Consider the following 24351-nt stretch of genomic DNA (forward strand, 5'->3'; position numbering starts at 1 on the left):
CCTGAGGTGGGCATTGTGCGACCCCGGCCAAGAGCCCTCCTCCCCCGCCGCTGTTCTCCCTCCCCCGAGAGGCACCAAAACAGAGGCCACTGAACCCCTAATTGCCACCTCCCCCCCCCCACACACACACAACACCTGGGCTCCAGGGAGACGTGAGGCTGGGCGGGGTCGGGCGACGGCTGCCCCCTAGCTGGAAGGCGCATCACCTCCCACCCTCCCGCTTTCCCTCTGTCCCAAAGGAGAGGGCCCCAAATCTCGGTTAACAATGGAGCCGCCGGTGTGCGGCGGGCACCCGGGCACGACCGGCGCCCGCCAGCGCGCCGGGCTACGGGGCAGAGAGGCGGAGCGCAGCTGCAGCCCAGCCTCGCCCGATCGAGTGATCTGACTCTGCTTCACGCGGCAACGACGCTGTCGACCCTCCTGTGGTGCGCCCACCGCTCCAGCCCAGCTTTCCCGGGTCTCCCCCGTCCCGGCCCCGAGCGTCAGGGGTGCCCCGCTGCTCTCTGCCTCGGGTCTGGGACCCGCACTGCCGGAGTGACGCGGCTCGCCCCGCGCTCCTCGCCGCCGCGGGCCGGGGATTTGGAGTTGTGGGAAGCCCCAGCCGTCTCCCCGGCGCGCCGTCTCTGGGCTGGCGGCTGGATCCCGGAGATCCTCCGCGGAGCTGCGGGTCTCTCCCCCCTCCCGGGGTCCTGAGCGAGCACGCAGAGGTAGGCTAGCCCGACCCAGTCGCTGGCACCGACCTCGCAGCCTCCTCTCCAAACACACACCCACACCCACACGCCCTGGGGCGCAGACCCCCTACGCCTCCCTTCCCGCGGAGATCCTGCAGGGCCTTCGGGGGAGACGGACAGACAGACGGGAAAGCACACCGAGGCAAACTTGTTCCTCCCAGTCTCCTGTCAGGCAATTACTGGCGAGCCTGTGCCGGCAGAGGGGAGGGAGGAAGCGAGGGAAGGGCTCCAGAAGGGGAGGGGGAGGACGGAGGAGGTGGGGGAGGCGGGGGTGCAGTTGGTGAAACTCCTCTGTCTCTCGCTCATCTTTTCATTGCTTGCTCCTCTCCTTCGCGCAGACACCCCGGGCCTCCCCTGGGCGCCAGCTCCTCGGCTCCAACGGGTCCAGAAAGAAGCCGGATTTTTTTTTTTTTTTTTTTTCTTTCTGGAAATTGGCTTTGGTGTGTTTCCCTCCCTCCCTCCTCCCCCGGCTACCCCCCCTCCTTTTTTTTTTTTTTTTTTTTTTTTTGAGACATGGCCCGGGCAGTGGCTCCTGGAAGAGGAACAAGTGTGGGAAAAGAGAGAGGAAACCGGAGCTAAATGACAGGATGCAGGCGACTTGAGACACAAAAAGAGAAGCATTTCTCTCGGATCAAGGCATTGCCTCGCTGCTCTCTTTTCTCCAAGACGGACTGAGGATTTTACAGCTCTAGGCGGAGTTGAAGCTCTGCAGATTGTTTAGATTCCCCCTTTGCTCTATTTTCCGCCGCACGTTCTCGTTCTCCCGCGTCCGCCTGGGGATCCGGCGAAGGGAGAATGGAGAGGGGGCTGCCGCTCCTCTGCGCCGCGCTCGCCGTCGCCCTCGCCCTGGCCAGCGCTTTTCGCAACGGTAAGTGACAGGCGGAGGCGCGTGTGACAGCGCGGCGGCCGGGCTCCCGGGTTGCCGGCGACCGGCCGGGGTTCGCCTTCCCGCCCCAGCCGCGGGACTCACGCAGAGCCGCCGGGGTGAGCCCGCAGTAGCCACCTCCCGGGCGAATGAAACTTTTGTCCAGGAGGAGAAATAAAGAAATAAGATCAGTGGGCTTAGGGCGGGGAAGATTTCAAGTCCACCGCCTCCCTTCTGAACTTGGTTGTTTGGTTATGGGGGTTTTCCTAGCTCTGTTACACGGCAGAGCTGCCTACCTTCTATGATCAGCACACCAATTATCTTAATAATGTTTCCTCCCAAAGGCAATTAGATGAGACTCCCTTTCAAAAATTTGATGGCTGTTGAAAGTTAATGAACACTTTACCAGGAGAACTTCCTGGTTCTTTTGCAGCTCTTCGAAACCATTTCCTCTGGTGGGTGCCTGCAAGGGATAGCGGTTTTTGCTTTTTTTTTTTTTTTTTTGGTGGATAGAACTCCCTCCTCCGCCTTTGCAAATCGCCTCTAATGTGTCAGAAGTATGAATGAAAGTTACATAGTGTCAATGAAGGAATCTGATATATACACTATAAAACACCAGGATATCTAAAAATCCCTAATCTAGTTGCAGCTTCCACTTTGCTTTTAAAACCACTCACTGTTAAGTAAATGAAAGACTGCTGGGTTATAAACAGTATCCCCTAACCTAAATAATGTATTTTAAAATGTGATCATGTTGTAGGCATGTTTAACTTACACTTTAAAGTAGGCGAAGGCAAGGGTATGAAATTATCTTTACAGTAAGTCTTCAGCAATTATTATTAACTAATAATCAAATATTTACTTTTGTCTGGCTTAGATTTCAATCAAAGTAATTAGAAGAAAAGAACACCCACTACTAACTGTGGTATATTGTTTTAATAAGAGACCACAAGTGGAGGGGTTCCTACCAAGAGGAATTTAAATCACATCTTTATGATGGAAGTTAATCTCTCTAATATGCTTTTTGGAGGTTTTGTGATTGAAGCAATAGATTTCCCCCCAACAGCTACCAAGCGGTGTTCTAAAAGATATGCTCAGAGGCAACTCACGCACGTACAGACACACAAACACACACACACTGTGAATGTGGAGTTCAATTTATTAATGAACCTGAGTTGGTGGCATCTTTCTCTAATCTGGCAAAGGATGAAACAACATTCTCCTCCAACTGGAAGAGGTCAAGTGATTAGACTTTAGAAATTACAGGAACCCAACCTCTGCCCTCTACAAGTCCTGAGATTAAATCCGTAGTCTGGATGGTCACAGGAGGGATTTGAAACCTAATGCAAATAGCTTCCAGACTTTAGGTTGTGAACTGCATGTGTATGTATATGTATATGTACATGTACACACACACACACAAACACACACACACATATATATGAAATACATTTTTAAATTTTCTTAGCAGAAGTCTGGAGAATGTTGAGAACCTGAGCCTCCGTCTGTGAGCTTGTCTGGTTAAGGCCATGTTGGTATGATTGCAGTGACCAGAGCCAGTAAAAAATGCTTCTGTGACACAGCAGACCTCTTAAAGCCATGTCCACCTCCTTGGAGTACCAGTGTCTGCTAAATTAATTCATTAACCTTATTTAGGTCTAATGGTCCAGAGTCATTAGAAATTGCTCTTTCTTAATCAACTGTTAGAGAGATGTAACAGAGCCAGAGAGTCTAGCAGTCCACATTATCTTATTACACTGTCACTTTCTCAGAAGTCACAGATTAAAGAGCTCTGGTGTGGTACCAACTCCACCTAAATGTCTTCTGAAGTGGCTCGTGGAGTGACTAGAAGCAGTGCTGTTTTATTTCACTCCTCTAACGGATGCCAGACTCTGCCATGATGTTTGTACAGAGCTGGAGGAGACTTAATGAGACGGGGTCACTCTCCAAGTTTTCTGCACATTTAGAATAATGGAAGAGCCTCGGTAGAATCACGTAACAGAGGCCAATGTGATCATTAGTTGAGATTCCGAACTCCAGTTGCAACATTTCTTCTTGGCAAATCTTAAGCTTTTAAAAGCCAAGGCAAAGGAAACCAGCATAAGGGGACCCCCAGGTCTAAGAAACATGGTCAGAAACATCTAGCAATTGAGAAAAACAATATGATTTATACTGTCTTCTTTTTAATTTATGGCAAATGATTTCTGTAATGCATGTAGCTTTATGCATTTTTGATGGGCACTTCATCTTTCATTTCCATTTGACCTGGTTTTCCTGTAATAAAATTCTGTAGATTTATAAATTCATGCTGAGAGCAAAGAATGCCATTCTCTTTCCACAGGGAATCTATTAGATGCAATATTAAAATCTATATATACCATTACTGAAAATTTGTGATTGATAGGCTTATATATTTCACTGCTTTCATACCTATTCCTCTTACATAGTTTATGCACCAAATTTTTATTGCTTAAAATTAAGCATCAATAAATGTGGCAGCATTTCAGGCTGAGACTCTCCAGCATGAAATCCATCATAAAAAAGTGACAATGAGAATCTACACTGAACAATAAAGCAGCCCAGTGACTGGTTTATTTGGCTCTCAGTGAATCACTTCAGCATTTGGGTTTTTGGAAATGAAGGCTCAAAACCAGTCAGCTCACCTTTCCCAGAACGTGAGACCATGGCTTACCATATATGATACCCAGTCCTCAGTGTGGTGGGCTTTGGTCCCCCACCCCAACATTTAGGTAATTAGAATTAATGCTGTGTGGCTATTTTGCTTTCTGCCCAGTTGCTTTGATCTGGTCTCTAAGACTGAACAACTTTCCTTGGAGCAGTAGAGCGGAATTATTTCTGCTTCACCAAATACACTTTGTTCTCTGTTGATCTGGAGCTCCAGAGCACAGATAACTCAAAATCACTTAGATTTATGGGCAGATAAAACAACAACACAAAAGGTTTGGCTTTAAGCCAATCGAAGTCTTAGATGACAATCCCCACTGATCAATGACATAGACCAGGCTTATCATCAAAAAGCCACACAAGGGTTCGAATAGCTTCTTTTAGTCACCTTCTACTCAGAACTTGCTACTTAATGTGATTACACTTCTTGGGGGATAATTAAGTCTAGCAGAAGCTCCCTGGGGACCATGTTAACATCTATTGAGAGGATTTAATGTTTTTAACGCTAGAAGACCTTTTTCTTGGGAAAGAAACTTTGGTGGAGGGTGGTAGGGTGGAGTCCTGTCACCTGTCAGGTCTCAGTCTCCTTCCCCCCACCTCCAAGCTAACCTTTCTGGGATCAAAGAGTGTTCCTGGGCGGTGGGGTTGTATCAACGCCACCTGAACGACCCACAGGGAGTTCCCCTAAAAAGTTATGGAATAATAACCAGTAATTTATATATAAAGTTGGAGCACTGAAGTGGTTGTCAGGGAAAGATTTACCAAAATGTTGTTTTTATTACAGATAAGTGTGGCGATACGATAAAAATTGAAAGCCCCGGGTACCTTACGTCTCCTGGTTATCCTCATTCTTATCACCCAAGTGAAAAATGTGAATGGCTGATTCAGGCTCCCGACCCATACCAGAGAATTATGATCAACTTCAACCCTCACTTTGATTTGGAGGACAGAGACTGCAAGTAAGTGAGCAAGTATTTGAACAGGGCCCCACACCGCCATCTAGTGGTCATGGATGTCTAAGGGGGGGAAAGTCTGCACCTACAGTATGGAATATAAATGGATCCAGGAGGGATTCTAATCTAGGCCAGATCATATGTCAATGGTATGGAAATTAAATTATGTTAAGCGATTTCTGAGTTCCCCAAACTAGGAATATTATGTTGAAATGTATAATCCCTCATATTCTTTTTCCTGTTAACACTTTTGTTTTCGGAACTCTTTTGTTAAGAAGCGTGTCTATGTGCTTTTTTTTTTGCTTTTTTTCCCCCCCCTGAAAAGGGGAAGAACCAGAAACCCAAACTTTCGCTCAAGTTTTTATTAAATATTGCAGGTCACTAGCATATATATCATCAACAGATGGTGAGGTTGGCTATTTTTTAACAAATCTCTGACACATTTTGTGATTTAAGGACTGTGGCTTACTGAGTTCGACATGACAAAAGCAAATTGTCATTGAATAAAAATGAGGCAAAGAGTATAAGTGAGATGGGTTTTTTTTTAGTAGATTAATGATTGAAAGTCTTACGGAAAATTCAAAAAAATAGTTAATGCACAGTGAATACAATGGGACTCAAATATAAATTTGTATTTCATCCACCTGCTTTAGCCTTGTTAACTCCTTCTAGTGTTAAGTAATTAAGCTTCAACTTATGCCAGATTTCATTATTACGAAAACATTCTCACTATAGAGACAGCCTAAATTATTCTTCCTCACTTTATTGGAAAGAATTAGTTGTGCAGGTTTGGCTTTGCACAGTATGGAAAATGTATTTTAACTTTGTGGGCGAAAGCAGTCCACTCAGAGCCAGGTTTGCCCTTCTCTCTGGACACCCAGCTGACCTCCGGTCTCTGTCTTGTCTACCTTACCCCATTCTGCCAATCTGCACAGGGACTATTCCCCAGACACTTGAACCTGAATATCTACCTTTAATGAAGTTTAGATATAGAAGTAGTTTTAGCAAAGGAAAACAATCTTACTTAAATCTCAGTTCCAAAATGTTTCTCTGGAACTGATATGTTTTCTGAAGTTTTAAAATGGGTCAGTTTGATATAATTGTATACAGTGTAAATAGGTTACGAGTTCTATTGGATATGAACATTATTGTGCTGGGACATTCATTATTACAAGTGTTCTATTTGCAAATACATAGCCCTTTTAGGGAAGAACAGAATGATAAAAATGTTCCCACTTGTAAGAGGTCCTTAACTACCTGTTGAGTTAGTATGGTAAAACAAGTGTTTTGTGGGCAGGGAAATGAGATCATCTGGTTAATTCAACATTCTGGTGCTAGAGAATTAGCATACATTCATTGATCAATTTCCAGATAATCAGCATACACTACAGTGTAATAGAATTATGCCGATTCCAATTTAATCCTTGTTCTGTGCTTCAGGGCGTTATATTGACTTCTTAATCTTGTACAAAAGTTGCCATTAATAGTGTTGCAGCGACTGCTAGGAAACAGGGAATTTACTGCTGTTGTTGACGATATTCTGTACGGTGATTTTACAGTGTCAATAACCTAGACAACCTAGACATTTTTTCTTTCATTTTATTTTAGTTTGTTTTATTTTATTTTTTTGCTTTTTGACAATACTTTTTTTTTTTTGCTTTTTGACAACACTTAAACGGCTCTAAAAGATATTTGTAAGAAACTCAACATAAAACATACTCAAGTAATATAACATTATTCCAAAGATAAGGCGTCATTACAGTTTAGCAAACTCATGCCTGCTAAGTCCTGATCTGAGGGTGGTGACCACATCTGTGTATAAGATAATAGTTAATAAATTCAGAATAATCAGGAGTCACCAGCAGGGATGTGCTGATCAGTGTTGAAGGACTGGATCTTGGAAGGGTATGGGTCAGGTCCTCATTTGTAATATTTACCAATTTCTATAGTGTAAATATTCCCACCATGACCAGTTTCAAACTATCCATGTGATGTCACTGTACACAGACTTGTGTACTCATGTACTCCTAAAGAGACATGTGGATGGGTTCTTGTGAGCTGGTGCAAGCGGTTTCAGCACAATAACCGGGGAGGCCAGTACGAAGGGGAAGAAGTCGAGAGAGTTAATACATGTTAAGTGCTTATAACAATGCCTGGTACACAGTAAGTCTTCAATAACTATTTGTCATATCATGATGTGAGGTGGATTATGGAATTGGAATCTTGGTTTTCTTTCTTTCTTTCTTTCTTTCTCTCACTTTCTTTTTTTCTTTCACTTTGTGAGGCCTTCTTTTTCTCTTTAAATTTATTTATTTACTTTGAAATACAGAAGGAGCATGCACACATGAGTGGGGGCAGGGGAGGAGGGAGGGAGCAGAGGCAGAGGGAGAGAATCCCAGGCTGACTCCATGCTGAGCATGGAACCTGATGTGGGGCTCAAATCCAGGACCCTGAGATCAGAACCTGAGCTGAAATCAAGAATCAGATGATTAACCGGCTGAGCTACCCAGGGACCCCTCAGGTTTCCTTTTGAAAAATGACAAGAAAAACGATAATCATTGTTTATAGGAAGGGACAGTTTTAGTGATATCAGCATGATTTCAAGAAACTGACATGGGCAGGAAGATTGTTTCTGTCATTCTGCTGGTGAGGCTTTTTTAAGGTTACCCAGTGAAGTGGTTTCTTAACTGTATCAACTGAGGGTTTGTTTTCTCTGAAGGTGCCATCTCCTGGCCAGCCTCGAAAGGCTGATATATTTAGCCTGATGAAGTCAATGGAGATGATGGCATAGAAAATACCTTTCTGCCATGTTGCCACCTGATTGTTTTATCAATGAAAATTCCAAAAATGATAGAGGAAGAGCAACTGAAGACATTGCTGTCACCATCTTTCCAGGCTGGTCCACGTGACTCCTGGTCACTGTTGAAGGTTCCACTGGAGATTCTACAAATGGGGCACAATTCTTAAGGCTTTTCTGAAGGCTGCAAGAAGAATCCACAGCTTTAATTTGAAGTTAAAATTCCCTATAAAAATAGAAAATACCAATAATCCTTGGAAGAACAAATTTGTAGACTTCAAAATTTTACATTGAATGTACAAAAGCATGGCTTTGCTTTTGTTTTTAACAAAACAAAATTTTAGTGGGTTTGAGTTTGTTGGTTTTTTTTTTTTTAATTTATATTAGGCTACCTCCATAAAAGGAACTTGAGATAATACAAAATTAGGTATAACAAACCACATTCAACGAGCTAGCAAGCTTGTAGTTATCATTCCTGTTGAGATCAAGCTGATAGTTTTATTTAAAATATTTAATATCTCTTCTTGTTTCAGCTATATTATATGTCTAATAGCAATAAAAATTACTTGCTTTACCAATGTCAACAAGTTATTGGTAAGATAAAATGGGGTAGTGGATAGGAAAGCCTTTTGAAATGTTGAAAGCTTCCCTCAAAAGAAGTTATCATTGCTATTACGATATCTCAAACAACTTGGTGATGGTTAGAACATATCAAGCTGAATATATAGATCCAGTAATGGATCTATATATTCACATAAAATACACCCCCCAATTTCTCTCGAAAACGTCCAGTCTTTGTATAATCAACTTCCACCATGTGAAAGCTTAAGAAATTGATTCCTTAGTATATCTGTTTGTTGAGAAACATCCTTAAAAGCCAAGTAAACAAACAAACAAAATTTTTTTTTTTTTTTTTTTTTTTTTTGTAGAGTGTAGGGATGGATAAGTAATTAAATAGATGACTTCTGGGAAGAAAAATATCTTTATTTACATTTGTATTGTTTTATTTATAATTGAATTTAAAACTATTTCATAGTTTTAACAATGCAATAAAGGGTACACAGTTACAACTTTTCATGTGAAGAACATGACCATAACTACGAACCTAAACTTACAAAAAGTTTTTAGAGTGAATATCAAGGGGCATTATTTCCATAGGGAAAATGAATGTATCAGGTTGTGCCTGATAGTTTTAAAATGCAACAATCTCTGTTTCAGGTTCCATTATGAGTCAGGTTTCTAGATAAATAAGCATCAAAACCATAATATTATAACTCCCTGAATTCTTTTATTGAACAAAGTGTGGTATCGATCAATCGCTCAATCAAGCAAGCAGGAGAACATCTGTCTGCAGGATAATGTTGTGCCAAGATGTGTAGCAAAACGGTCCAGTCTGGTTTTATTGTTATGTTGATAAAAGGTGGCTAGAGAATGTTCTGAAGGAGAAGGTGTGGAAGGAATTCACCAGCACAGTCCTCCACGCTTGTGAAGTCAAAGCACAGTTACAAGCAGAAAAGAAAGAAAAACGCAACCTGCCAAGTGTTTTTCGAGAAAGCAATGTTCATTGGGCACTGTACATGGTTTCCTGCATTTACACTGAGCTAGTTAGATCTTACCCAACGATAGTTTCCTTTGGGGGTAACGCAGACATCTTGAATCTCATAAAACTTTATATCTGCATAATAAACAAGAATGTCATTGATACAGTAGTTAGAATTTATAGAACTTTTCCGGTTTCCCAGCAATGCAAACTATCAACATGATAATTTATAATGGGTTGTGACAAATACTGCTGAGCAAAGAGGTGTGTGATTACATTCAGATCAGATGTCCTCATCTGGGGAGCAATAAAAATTTCACAGACATTGGGTTAAAAACATTAAGAAAATGAATGTGGAGCTCCAGAAAGAGTCTAAAAAGGTGGTAGTGTTGGAGGGAAAAAGCTCAGTAGTGGTCTTCTTACTCACTGGTTCCTGACTTCAGTCCCTGATTTGTCAGTGCTGTTTTGTAGGATTTCGCCAAGACACAGGCTAACGTGGCACAGAGGCTTTTCTGCCTATAACTTCGGTGTGTATTCCCTTCTTAGTGGAACCAAAAATAAGTGGTTTTTTTTTTCTAATTCAATGCAGTCAAGGGAGATTTCACTTTTGTAACTTCGTATGAAGTTTAATTAGCCAGAAAATTTTAACTAAATAGAAATGTTATTCAAGTTTTGGAATTTTGTTGGAATAAATCACACATCGTTTCTTTAATGCTACTTTTAAAATTACCTAAGTTATTACAAACTTTGAAACACAGGTCATTTCATTTATTGCTGTAGACCATAAACTCACTGAATGAAATTAATCTTCCATTAGTTTCTCAGATTTGATAATTTTCACACATTTAATTATACAGTGGTCACTTTGTCATTTATTGGCAATTTGGGAAATACAAGTTCCATTTTTGGTTTCCCTGAGTACTATTTTTTGTTTTGATCCTTGCTTTTTTTACTTTGTTCAGCTGTGGGTTTTTTCATTAATTTTCATTTTTTTATGCATTAAAATATTTTTTATCTTGATTGGTGAATTTTTGACTTTTTGTACCTGAGGCAAGTGCCTTACTCTAGTCCCAGTCTTGTGTTTTAGACTATCACTTAGACCAAAACAAAGCCTTTGTTTTATGGAAAACAGTGAGTATTTTAAACCAAAATATTTTTTCCATTTTCTATATTAAATACAGAAGTATACATACTTTTATTAAAGTATGAAGTCTATGTAGAAAAATACAGTATAAAATTTGATAAAATTTTATAAGGTGAGCAGAACCACATAAGCAATCCAAAATAAACATTTCCAGCTTCCTAGGAAGAATTCCCCTTTTGTTCAACTAGCCTTTGGCTTCAAGGAAGACTACTGTCCCAACATGTGATTCGATTTTTATAAATGTCAAAATAAGACAAAACTAAACTCTTGTCTTAGAAATCTGCGGGCACTATCCTTCAGGTGTGGTAAAACTCTCTGGAATAGAGATAGAACAGTGCATACAGTTCACCTTCTGATAATAATAATAATAATAATAAAGTCATACTGAAGTGTATGCTAATGTTCTTCAGTGACTGCTGTAGAAATATCTCAAAGGTGGAAAGATACTTAGTGCAGCAGCTGAGCATTTGGGCTCAGTTGATTTGTAACAAATATTTGTTACATATACCACGGGTTTGTTAAAATACACACAAAGTTTATGAACTAGAGCTTCCTTTGATGCAAGGCAAATAGAGAAAAATCTTCTCTGGCTTTATTTTTCAGTTTTTCATTGTTGGTTTTCATCTCAAGTAACTTCCTAACATGGGCGGTGTGGGAGGCACCACCACCAAGCTCAGTTTAATTAAAAAACTTTTGAGTGGTTAAGAACGAACCCTTCTCAGAACAACTGCTGGACAGTATTGTTGCTACCGCCTGCAGCGTCCTTGGTTACTACTCAGGCAGATAATTATCTACTTTCCTCCTTTTGATATTTTTCCCTATTAACACTGATTTAATTTGAACAAAACCCCATGTGTTTAATAGAATTAATGTTCCTTTATTGTTTTTTACTATAAGCAATCACATTGTATCATAATGAATTTTGAGTACTACAAGGTTGTTGTGTGTTAGGCATTTCTGTAATTTGAAAGAAGCAACCTTTATGAGAAGCTAAAAGAGAAGGTTAGTTGAAATCTTATCAAATTGAATCAACATGTGCATGGCATTTTCAACCAGATTTCACTTGGGGAGCAGACACTTAAAAATTGATCCAAGTGAGACATATGCCTTCAGCCGGCATGCATATTCTCAGCTCCTTTTTTTTCCAGCATAAAACTTGATACTTGCATGCATGCTGACATACTCCGGCAGAAGCACACACACAAACACATATGTGCATGTGTGTGTGTGCTTGTAAAGGAGGCTACAAAATAAACTTAGCTAATTGCCGTTGTAGTATTCATCAAGGCTGATCATTAAGCCCAAAGAAGAACAAGAGACAAGATTAGTGTTCAGATCAGGTTCCAAATGCCTCCTAATTGGGTGTTTGTAATCAATCCTGATTGTAGGAGTCAGTGACTTGGCAGAACTTAGCACCTCAAAAAAAGATTTTTTCCTGCTATTCTGTGGTTGATGGAACTGTGTCTAGTATCTAGGTCAGTTAGGGATGGCGTGAGGTCGGGATAACTCTCAGATTGGCTGTGAAGCCTGCCAAACATATCATGCTGGCTTGTGGTTGAAATCACTTAGTCTTTGCAGTTAGCTCAGCAATTGAACTTCCTTCATTCAGAACTCTACGAAATTCTGCAGAAGAGCAGAGAGAAAAAATAATCTTGGCTTCTCTCTACTCTGTTGTCTTTTAACTTAGTTTTTCTCATGTTTGAGCCTAGGTCTATATTGTATGCATCTTATATCTTATACAGTCACCATGTTTTTTGCTCCTTTAATTTAAATAATTAAGAGAATGTTTGGGAAGGAATGGTCACAGCTGGTGCTTCCTGTCGGGTCCTCACTCTGTGTCCACCATGAAATAAGCACTATGCACACAATTTCATGCAAGCTTCCCGCCATCCCCATTTTACAAATGACCGATGGGGCTTGGGATGAAGTTCTTAGTCTATCTGGTATTCAAACAGCCATTTTCTTCTATGAAATACCTCACAAAACTCTGAATACAAACCAGCTCATTCTGAAGGAGGACTGAATTTTTAAACTTTCCATTGAGATTAGGTAAGAACTACTAAAAACTTTCAACCAACCGGTGATTTTTCCACTCAGTTAAAAACTTGCCTGAACCTGGGGATGAAATCCTGGCAGAAAATATCTAAATTCCGGTCCCTTTGGTTGATGGACTTTGACAGCACAGAGCACATACAAACACAATATTTACTTAAAGCCTGATAACCAGGCAGCCCAAGGGTTCGATTTATACAGTTGGTTCAAGGGACGCGTGAGTTCCCAGCTGCGGGCTCCACTTCCTCCCAGACCCGGAAATCTGAAGGCTGCCTTGTCTTGCAAGCATTGCTCATTTACTTCATCTCAGCAAATGTTGGGAGAGCTTTGCTCTCCCACAGCTCCTCTATTTGTGAAGTTTCAATACTTGTATTTGCCATGGTGACTCTGTAAGGGTTAAAAGGGAGAATGTTTGCTCAGGCACTGGATTGCTATGAGAAACAGAGGAGTGTTTTTTGAGAAGAAACAGATGCTCTAGAGTATTTTGTTTTTATCTGGTCAGATACTTGTATAATCAGCCGGCCAGGTTGGAGGTGATGGCTTGTTGCTTCTGTGAGGGACTGGCATGTCACGGAGAGATCAGCCAGTCCCAGACTGAAAGAGGATGCTAAGTGTCTCCTTATTCAAGTTCTGAAATTTCTTTAGAACAGCCAGAGGTGGCAAAGGCCAGTCCAATATTCCTGATTCCAACTTCTTGCCTGACTCTCCAACCAACAGATGCTACGAGCTGGAAAGCTATTGTGAGCAACAGAAGCAATCACTGAAATGGCAGTGAAAAAAAATGTGGTCAAAACCTTAGTCTTCCAGAGATAATTTTTTTTTTTTAATTAAAAGCACTAAATTCCCAAATGTAAAGGAAAAAAAAAAAGAACATTCTCTTGACTTGAAGAAAATAAATATATAATAATAAAGGACACAAAGCCCCCCAGGCTCCATAGTTTGACTTCTTCTCACTCGGGAGTTGGGGGGTGGGGGGAGTGTTGTTTTGGACGGAGCGACCCCTGAGGCCGCTGTTTGGCCTTTTCTCTCAGTTCAGACCAGCCCGTCTGTATTGAATAACTTGGGAAAGTGGGCATTTATTTGTAATGCAGTTGGTCCTAAAAAAAAAAAAAATGATGAAAATTTCAATTTCTAGATCAATCCACTCTTGGAAAAAATGGCAGCCCCTAAAAACGACAAATCTGTCTGAATTCGACAGCAATGCTGTATTACGCATGGAGCTCTTGGACCCGTCTGTCCAGGTCCCTCATTCTAACTGTACAGGTAAGGGTTCGTCTCCCTCCCTGGGTGGTGAACTCTTTGTAGGCAGACACCGTGTCTTCCTTACATCTCCACTGTCTACAGTCCCCATGATGCTTTGCACCTAGAAGGCACTAGCCTAACGGAACGCCACAGTGGAGAGTTTTATTGAAATCAAAGTCCTGAAAGAATAGAGAGAAAGCAAACAGTGTTGCCTCAAGTAGAGTCTACAGTTCACGAGAGGCAGTCTGGATGAAAGAACAGCAAAATTCAGTGAACGGAGAGCAAAAGGGGCAATTTTGATAACTACGGGTCAGTGGGCTGAGCGCCAGTCTTTCAAAAAGACACGATGGCAGCCCCTTCCTGGACACAGAGGTGGTAGCTTCATTTTTGCGTTCTCAAAATCTGTCCAGGTCCCTCCTCCTCTGTCCCCATCCACCCAGTCAGAGACATCAGAGCTGGGAGTTTGGCGCCTCGGTTTGCGGCTACACAGGCAAGGCCTGCAGATTGTCTGAGAGAGTGAGAGAGCAGGAGGGGTGGGCTCTCCCGTGGGCACAACCTGCTGCCCTTCCACTGTCTATGTTTGAAACACATTTTAGCGTTGCTTGTGCTGGAGCCAAAACATCCCACAATTCCCCTAGGAGCTTCTTCACTTCTACAAGGGATGGCCCATAATTTTATTTTTCATTGAAGGTTGTTGACCCTGGACAGAGAGAACAGTAGGGGCTTTAGCACTGATTGGATTTTTTATTTTTTTCTTTCTTTCTTTCTTTCTTTCTTTCTTTCTTTCTTTAAAGATTTTATTTATTGGAGAGCGAGAGAGCTCACACACACAGGAGTAGGAGGGATGGACAAAGGAAGAGGACGAAGCAGACTCCCCACTGAGCAGGGAGCCCGATGAGGGACTCGATCCCAGGACCCTGAGATCACGACCCAAGCCAAAGGCAGATATCTGCTTAACCAACGAGCCACCCAGGCACCCCGCCCCGCTTTTTTTAAGGAACAGGTTTTACATTTTCCTTATCCTTTATTCCACTGCCAATTTCTTTGTTCCTGAGTAACGGTTCGGTGATCTTGGTTTAGTCCTTTAAGACCCATCCTCATTTCCTTCTTTAGCTCTTCTAGCCTCATACCTCGTGCTTGTATTAGTTCATTAACTCGAGCTGGGGATTTCTGATTGTCAGGGGACAGTGTTAGCAGCTCTGTGAAAGTGTTCTGGTGAGGATCAGGGGTGTGTGGATCATAATTGCATGTCTACCCTCCCACCTGGGAGGCAGGATTCAAGGCGGGAGGACTGCCTCCCTGTCCACGAATGGCATGGCTAAGGCGCTGTGAATACCGTGGCTTTGACCGTGTGGACCGGCGCAGCTCAGGGAGGTGTAGCATCAGGCTCTGGTGGACCCCCACAACCCAGACAGAGCCTCAGGTCACCTGTTTTCTTCTCTTTCTGAAGACAAAATATGTTTTCCTTCCCCTACTATCTCAGTGACACAGTGCTGATGACATAATGAAGGTGGAAGTATCTTATGAACACAAGAGAAATAGGTTAAATAAAGCCTAGGTATTACTATAACAGGAAGTGCATCCGTGGGTTTTGTTCCTTAAAATAAGTTCAGACTGTAAACAATAACGTCTGCATCCTCAGGAGAAGGCACTTATAAATATTTCAAAAGCACTGCACATGTCCGCAACAGAGATAGTATCTCCTGCTCAGCGTGTACTCAGCAAACAAGAGTTCCTGAATGTTCTCATACTAAGTTGGCTGGATAAGTGGGTTATAATTGCCATCCTCTAAAACTCCTGATGGGTGGAGTTTCTGGAAAAATCCCACGGAAGATGCTATCCCAAGGTCCCAAACTTGATAATAGTATTAATTTTTTTTTTTAATCACAGTTTTCTCAAGTGTGCCTAAGGACTTAGAAATCTATTCAGCACACCCAGATGGTAAAGCAGTCCATACTTTATGGAAGGTGGGAGCCAGGACCATGGTGGCTGTTACAGTCGGGATGCCAGTCCTTTCTAATCCGTTAACTCTGCCACTAAATTCACGTGCAAGAAAGAGGAAATTAGGTGGATTTTGTATTATAAATCCATAGAGAGTTTATAGGAAAATACACATTTTTAGATTGATGGTCCTTCCCATTCTCGTTCCTGTCCCTCCACTTCTCATGTCCCCAGGTCCTTTAACTTTGCCATCTCCTTCCCCCATTTTTGGTTGGGACAGATTTCCCAATAGTGAGGAGGGTCTCAGTGCTAATGAGGAAAAGCCATTTTATCTAGCAGAAAGGGTTTGCTTTCCTTCTTATGGGACCATTATCAGCCTCCTCAGGTCAAACAGATTCTGTAGGACTCTCCTACTCATGAGTAAAAGAAGTCCTCCTGGGAAATCGTTACCCTTCAAACAAATATTTCATCTTCTGCCTTCCCTGGTACTGCCACGGGTACTGAAAGGAGTGTCTACACTCTACTGCTCTACCTTCTCACTTAAATTTTTTCAGCATCATTCCTGTCCCTTCCAGTTGACTGAAACTGCTTGCTTAACTGCTCCATTCCAATCACTCTTCTAATGCACAGGCCACTGGCTTTGCCATGACCCTGATTTTTTTCGCCCTTTGTATGACATTATATGCTATTGACTACTCTCTGTACATCGGAGCTTTCTTCTTCTCTGTATCGTGTCATACTGTACCATCGTGGATTCCTCCCTACCTCCCTTTTTGGACTTTCCCCTTCTCCTCTAACATTAAAAGACAGGCATTGGCAAAACCTTTGCCCTGAATGTCTTCTCCCTGAATAGCTTTATTGATCTCAGCCACTCACCTCTCCAAAATTTCTGTCCAGCCCTACATTGTCCAGCCCTAAACATTGGACTCAAACTTCCAAATCCATTCCAGACAGTGTTGACTGCCTGAGTGGTAGACCGTTGCCACAAATGAAAAAACCTGGTTTTGTACTACCCCTGCCTTTTCATTTTTTAATTGACTTCTTTCTTTCTTTCTTTCTTTCTTTCTTTAATTGACTTCCTTTCCTGTGTATCCAAACTTGACACTCTAGAATCTCTCCCAATTCCTATTTGTCCCCCAGGTGCAGTCAACTTAAGGCCTCAGCATTGAGTATCTACAATACCCTTCCTCCTTTCTTTTCTGTTCCATTTCCACTGCTACTGCTCAAATCCTAACACTTTTTAACCCACTCTCAGTGCTATTGCATTAGCGACACAAAGGGACTCTTCGCAGTTCTTCCTCTTTGCTTAGAAACCTTGAGCTTCCTGTTCCCCATCCTGCTTCTGCCTGTGTTTCTCAGTCTTCCACAACATAACTTCGTCCTGTGGTTATCTGCTCTATCTCCTGTGGCATCCCCATATATTCTTGCCAAAATATATTGTAGTTCTTTAGACTCACTCCTACTTTATCTCCCCATGCCTATTCATTGGGTGTTTTCTTCACATACCTTGTGTCCCTGTCAAAATATTGCATATCATCCTAGTTCTATCTGAAGTGCTCCTTTGTAAAGCCATTTCTGAGAACCAATGACCAATTAAATGTGGTCTCTCCCTCTGTGTCCTCCCGCACCCCAAGAACTGTGTTTCTACATCTTTCATGCTCTTTAAAATATTCTGTCCTGTCATAATGTCATAATCATTAATATTCTGCTACTCTTCACCCAACTAGCTCATAAGGTGCTCAAGAACAGAGCATGATACTGTTTTCCACCACTAGCAGAGCCTAGTGTAGTGTTTCATCTATAATAGGTGCTTAATTAACATTTCTGAATCGAATGGACCAACTGACGTCCAACTGAGTCTTCTCCAACGTGTTTATCTAGTACGGGAGAACCAAGTCAGCTTTTTAGGAAAAGCTCTGACTTAATCAGACTATTGAAATGCACACTTATGCTTCTCATTTACATAGTAAACCCTTCCTTTGCCTGGGCAGTGGAGTCAACCTCACATTTTTCCTCTAAAAATCTCTATTTTTTAAATCACCTAAGATTTCTACATGTGGATAGCTTTAGCTAAATCTCGACAAATATGCAAAGGTAATGCTTGACTGAAAGCTTTGCTTTCTGTCTCACACTCATCTCCCAATCTGTTTTGGAGTTAGAGACATCACATGCATTAACAGTAGAGACATATGTCCCGATTGTTGAGTGTTTTCCAACATCCCCGCAACTCCTGGGACTTCATGTCACTACTCTAGAAACTTTGTCCATTGTATGTTCATATCTGGGCGCATGGCCAAACCACCTTTATATAAATTTAGCGCAAATAATTTAGAGCCTTCCCGCATTCTAGCTGGCAACCCCAATACGTGCACGTTAACTTCACAGCAGGCTTGCTGGGGACGTTGTATAAAGTGAGGTTCTCTGGAACAGAAGTCAACACAGAATGGATCCTGAGCAGAAGGATGTAAATATGTTAGTCTGTATTACCAGATAAATACCAAAGCCCAAGTCTTGATGCAACTACATGAAGATACCACTCTGGGGAGGAGCTAGACTGAGCTAGCCCAGAGGTTGCTGAAATAGACAATAAGGGGTTTCAGCTGCTCCCCTCATTCACATCATCCCAATGTTTCCTGAGTGTTTCTGTGGGTTACAGTGAACTGGTGTCAACCCAAGAGGAAGAGATGAACAAATGGCATGGGCATGGCTACCCCTACAATAGTGAGTCATCCCGGCCACCACAGTTCATTTTTGTATTTCTTACCACCTTTCACTGAGTTCTCTGGGTTACCGCCAAATGCTTCTGTTCTCTGTCTAGTCTAGAAACCCATAGCACACCCCCATCCTTCCATCTCCAGGTCGTCCGCAACCAGAGAACAGAACAACTTAGATGATAAACTCTTGCATTTCCATGGAGGTCAAGGACGAGCTGGGGCAGAGGCAGAAGTGCTGCCTGACTGTGCCTTCATTTTATTCTCCTTTGTGCCAGTCCCATGGCGACCACCTTCATCGTTCCCTTGGGTGACTTGCTTAGCTAACAGTGTGGTCTTCATGTGTGATGCCGATAGGATCCCGTCACGATCCTGAATTCTAGAAGTGACTCAGCCTTTGTTTTGTAGAGCTGTGGGCTCCAGTATTTCATCTTTCTGAGCCTGCATTTCTTCATCTGGAAAATGAGAGAGAGAGGGTCTGTGCTTTCAGCCCTTTGACCTCTAATCTAACAGCATTCTGTGTGTGCAGGGGAATCCTGTTGCCATAAAAGCGTATTCCAAAGATGGTTTTTCTGATGATTTAGCTGGGCGCTTATCCCTGGTCCTTCCTTTGTTTTTGACAAGACACCCCCACATCTTTTCTCTTTGTCTCTCTTTAGCTCTGAGCTACTCCAGCTCAGTGCAGACCCTCCCTGCCTTTTGCAAAACAGCCCCTCCCCTTTCCTTACTCTTTCTTTTCTTCTGAGACACTTTTTTATGTCAGTTTTCTACCCCTAAATTTTATCAGACATTTTAGATTCTATCTCGGCAAGATTTATTCCAGAGAATTGCCCATTTCCCCACCTTGACCCTAGTCTTCTCCATTAACAGGGGATTATTTTAACTCATTGGTTATTTGGAAGAACTGGGAACGTGGTCCTCAGAAATGATCATTTCTTGTTCTGCTGTCACTGAATATGATATTTGCAGGCAGTGGAAATTCTGTGCAGGAATAAGCTGTTTATTCTTGAAACTAGATGGGCCACAGGCCAAGTTCAAGGCGTAATTTAACTGCAATTGATAACCTAAGTGTTAATCGAGACTCGGATTTGATCACTAACACAGAAATAGCTCTACCTTACCTTTCTGCTCAACGTAGCTTATTAAAATTAGATTGTAAAAAATAGAAATTGCATTGGAAAAAATACAGAGGAATGACAACAGCGATTTTGTTAATGAATCCCACCTCACTCTTTATGTCTCAAAGGCAGCTAAACTATGTAATAAGCTATGCATCTATTTGTAAAACAGTCTCGAATTAAGGAGCTTATTCAGATGCCATTGTAAAAATAATTTTCTGAAATTGTGGTCTATCAACAGGAGATAAGATGGCACTTTGTTGTCGCCTGCTGAGGCCCATTATGAATATTCTATTTCAGAGGCAAATCACACTGTAAATACAATGTTCAGATTCATTTATTTCCACAATAGCATTTTTGCAAAGGTGCAATTTCATAATTTGACTTAGCAGTGATAGCACATCATCATTTCAAAGCTCTTTATAACCACTGGTTAATTCACACATCCTTGGGAAATTGTTTATTTGTACCAGATCCATTTTAAAGTGAAATCACCACAACATACCAAGATAAATGAGCAGGGACAGAGATTGTGGTTAACTGTCCTTCTACCCGTTTCCTTTCCTTAGCACTTGTGACTAGGCACTTCTGAACATGCGTGTGTTCTCAATAAAAACCAAGGGCTCTATTAATGATTCTATTACGGGCAGGAAGCTTGGTTTAAAACAGTAAATCCAAGTCATTCAAGATGCAAATGCCAGCAGGACTTGAAATGTAAGAACTTATTAATTGTACTTTTCTCCTCTGTTGGGGTCCCCCGAGCCATATTTTTATTAAAGCAAATGATTAACGGTGGACGAAGAATAAAGTTATTTAGCTAATTCCCAGCATTAATTGGAAAAGCTCTACTATTTCTAAACATCTCAACACAAAAAAGAACTTCAACTGCCAACCTCCATTATTTTTGTCACCACATCTTTCCTAGGACCGTCCTTGAGATTTAAGCTCTTCATGTTTCTTATCTGTGTTGTTTTAGTGTTTGGTGTAGAGACTGATTATACAGGCCCTGAGATGGATGACGAACATGAGTTCACTGTTTAACACCCATCACAATGTATGCTTAAAAAATATACATGTAGTAATAAGTTCCGAACTTACAAACTTGTAAGGTGAGGTAAATTCAGGCACTTTCCAAAACATTGCTTATTTGGACACGAGAACTCTTCCCCTGAATGTTGCCTGCTACTTCAACTGTTGCCTGCTACTTCATTCATTCATTCATTCATTCAGCAAGTGTTTATTGATCACAGGGTATGTGCTGATTACTGTTCAGTGACAGAGCAGTGAACATAACAGACATGGTCCCCTGCCTTCATGGTACCTACAGAAAGACGGTGAAAAACAAAGGAGAGCTGTTGATCAGGAGCCGTCCTTGGTGTTCACCCTGTGCCCTTCCGGCTTGTTCCTCATTATCCTCATCAGCAGCTCCAAGATAAGCCCGGTCTCTCTGGGACCTGACTCTCACTCTAAACAAGATGTATATTAAAATATCTGTCTGAGGCAATTGTGGGTTGGCGTCACCTTTGCTCCTGGTGGCTGATGCTCTCTGCTTGTAACCTCTGCTGGGGTTCCTCTACGATTCAACTCTCAGCCACTACTCTTGCTTCCCAAATTCACTCAGTCTCCAGCCCTAAGTGCTTGACCCGTGCATGTCCACTCTCCACACCCGGCTAGCCAGGTCTCACTTCACACCTTGGTTCCTTTGCCTGTAGTTAAGGATCCCAGTCCGTCCTTTTTCACTCTCCAGGAAGCCCTGAGGGACAGGCTTCAGGAAGCAGTGGACATGGACAGAGGGAACATGTGGCTTCCAAAGCTTTGGGGCAAACAATACATGTTTGCCAGAGCTGGCTCAGCAGGGCTGCTGGGGAGATGGCCTCTGGGTGATTCATATATAGGAATCTCTCAGTGGGGACCGAGCATGGTCAGCTCTCCTGTTTTGGAGCTGGTTTACAGTCTCATTTTACCGGCTCTTCAAGTGACACAGACTAAGTAGAGGACAGAAGGAAACTATAGGAAATCTTTTCTTCCTCATATCCCTAGTATAAAAATAGTAATTCTTTAACAAAAATATTAATGACTAAATAAATGAGCAGAACACTTTATCTTACCATTCTATCTTCGCCTCTTTCCACAAAGGTCCCCCATCCACTTCCTGAATGTAGCTAGTGGAGATAGAAACAGAAAGGAAGAGATATCTTTAAGGAGACATGGACCGAACTTGACTGTGATTGGATTTGAGGGGAGACGGAGGCTAGACATTAGTGACTCTCAGTGTCCCTATCTTGAAAATAGTCAACAACAGTACCAGCAACATAAATAGTGAAAAAGCAAGACGGTAGGCCCCGCTGTGGACATTTTGAGATGCTTTTGAAATAAACACACAACATTCTATTGCTTTCAAAGTAAGCTGATCAAGTTCAATAGTGGTAAAATTGGTGACCACTTTGTATTAAAAGAAGTAGAAAAACTAGGATTAATTTACCAAGTCTGTTACGTAGCCCTGTGTAGGATGGTAAATGTGTTTAGTATGGATTAACAGTGACCTTTGGTAGTACATTTGAGAAAAATGCCTGGCAAGGAGGCACAGTGCAGTGCAGTGCCTCCCATGGGCTTGAAAAGACATGGTAGTGGGGCACCTGGGTGGCTCACCTGGGTTAAGCCGCTGCCTTTGGCTCAGGTCATGATCACAGGGTCCTGGAATCGAGTCCCGCATCGGGCTCTCTGCTCAGCAGGGAGTCTGCTTCCTCTCTCTGTCTGCCTTTCTGCCTACATGTGATCTTTGTCTGTCAAATAAATAAATAAAATCTTAAAAAAAAAAAAAAAAGACATGGTAGTAATCTCCATCTTTAATCCGTACACAGAAGGGCCTCTTCCGGAACCAGGCTAACCACAGAATGTTAGAGAAGAGTTTTATTTAGAACAGACATTTTTGTTATTAAATTAAAAGTCATGCAACTTATTTTTCTTGAGCACAGAATGATCAGAAATAAAGTCTTATTTAATTGTTATCTGATAGATTTGGATTAATCCCTTTGCTTTAAAAAAGTCTAATGTATGTATTCTATAGAATCAATTTTTAAAACTCAAGAGTTGTAGATACTGTAAAAATATATATTATCATTCTTATAGTTCTAAATAAAGATTTGCTCTGTGGTTTGGCAAACCCTATGTTCTGTTTTGCACAATAGGCCTTTTACGGAGACATGTACACCACACTGAGGTTGCCTATGTCTGATGGAATTGTGCCGCATATTTTTCCTCTGAATAAATATTTGAAAAAAAAAAAGACACAAGAAAATAAGTCACCCACAATCTTACCACTCAAAGATAACACTGTCTTGATTTTGTCTATCTTTTTTTAGTCTTTTCTCTTTGCATCTAGAAATATGCATATCTTTTAAAAATTGAGATGATTCTCTACAGTTTTTATTCTACCATTTTCTCTTAAAATTACATTTTAAGTATTATATTAGACCCTTAAATAGTTTTAAAACATGCCCTTTAGAGATCACATTAACTTCGCAAAATAATAATTTTTATCAAACTGCTTAGGACATTTATTTTCAATGATTTAAAATTATAAGTAATAACAATAATAGTGAAATGATTTCTCTATGCATATCTTTATGTACTTTGAGGATTTCTTTAGAAGATATTTCTGGAAATACGATTTTTGAACTGAACAATAAGGACAGTATTAAGACTCTTGATATAAATTACCAGCTTATGTAAGAGGGTAATTCTGGGGATAAGGGAAGTTAGTGACATTTACTTTAAAACTACATCTGCATTTCAAAGAAGTTGATATTTGTGTGACATAAATTGATATTTTAAATCAAGAATTGGCACACTTGCTGAAAAGGATCAGATAGTAAATATTTTAGGCTTTGCTGACCAGATGGTCTCAATCTTAATTCCTCAACTCCTCCATTATAGTGTGAAAGCCCTAGACAAGTAAATGAATGAGCATGGCTGTGTTTCAATAAAACTTTATTTATAAAAACAGGCAGTCAGACAGATGCGGTGTGCAAGTCATAGTTTTCCAATCCCTGTGTCTTAATTGAAAATTCTGCCATGCTGTGAAAACATCCAGATTTGTCACCAGCAAGATTTTGGAGCCAGTGTTCCCTTTGTAAAAATTTGAGCTTGTAGGATTGTGAATCTCAACTATAGTCTAGGGAAGGGAGTAAATTTGCTTTTGTTGCAAGGCAATTTGGAAACCAAGCAAGGAAGCTATAAATCAGCCTGTTGTTTTAACATATGTAGAGTATGGAGAAGTCTATACAGTTAGGCTTCTGTTTGCCTCTGTTAGGCAGCTGAGCTCTCTGCCCTGTATCTTTTCTCAGTGTGCTTTCTTGAGGAATTCACTCTAACTCCTACAAAAGTAGTTACATCTATGTATACAAGCTAATTTCACTCACTGTTGATTCAATCAAGGGCTCCGTCACTCATTAATACAATCATTACTGCACAATTCCTAGGAAAACAAAGCTGATGCTAGAAGAGAAAGAAAATCCTATGAGAAATAACTTTGTTCTCATGAAACCTACCAACAGGAGATATTTTTCCCAG

General features: G+C 41.4%; 1 protein-coding gene across 4 annotated transcripts in view; it reads left to right on the forward strand.

The window, feature by feature from the left end:
• Positions 1-579: 579 nt before the first annotated feature.
• NRP1 (neuropilin 1) overlaps positions 580-24351 on the forward strand; it is a 136717-nt gene continuing 112945 nt past the window's right edge. For 3 of the 4 annotated variants that reach the window (XM_004774283.3, XM_004774284.3, XM_004774285.3), the window contains exons 1-2: positions 1169-1599; positions 5066-5240. In XM_004774283.3, coding sequence (XP_004774340.1) covers positions 1527-1599; positions 5066-5240 — 248 coding nt within the window. In that variant the 5' untranslated portion in view covers positions 1169-1526. Of the gene's footprint in view, positions 708-1069; positions 1600-5065; positions 5241-24351 lie in introns of those variants that run through there. The other variant, XM_004774286.3, reaches the window with a different exon arrangement.

Source organism: Mustela putorius, unplaced genomic scaffold, assembly GCF_011764305.1.
Source record: "Mustela putorius furo isolate JIRA1106 unplaced genomic scaffold, ASM1176430v1.1 tig00003913_pilon_pilon_pilon, whole genome shotgun sequence".
In the NCBI taxonomy this organism is placed as follows: domain Eukaryota; kingdom Metazoa; phylum Chordata; class Mammalia; order Carnivora; family Mustelidae; genus Mustela; species Mustela putorius.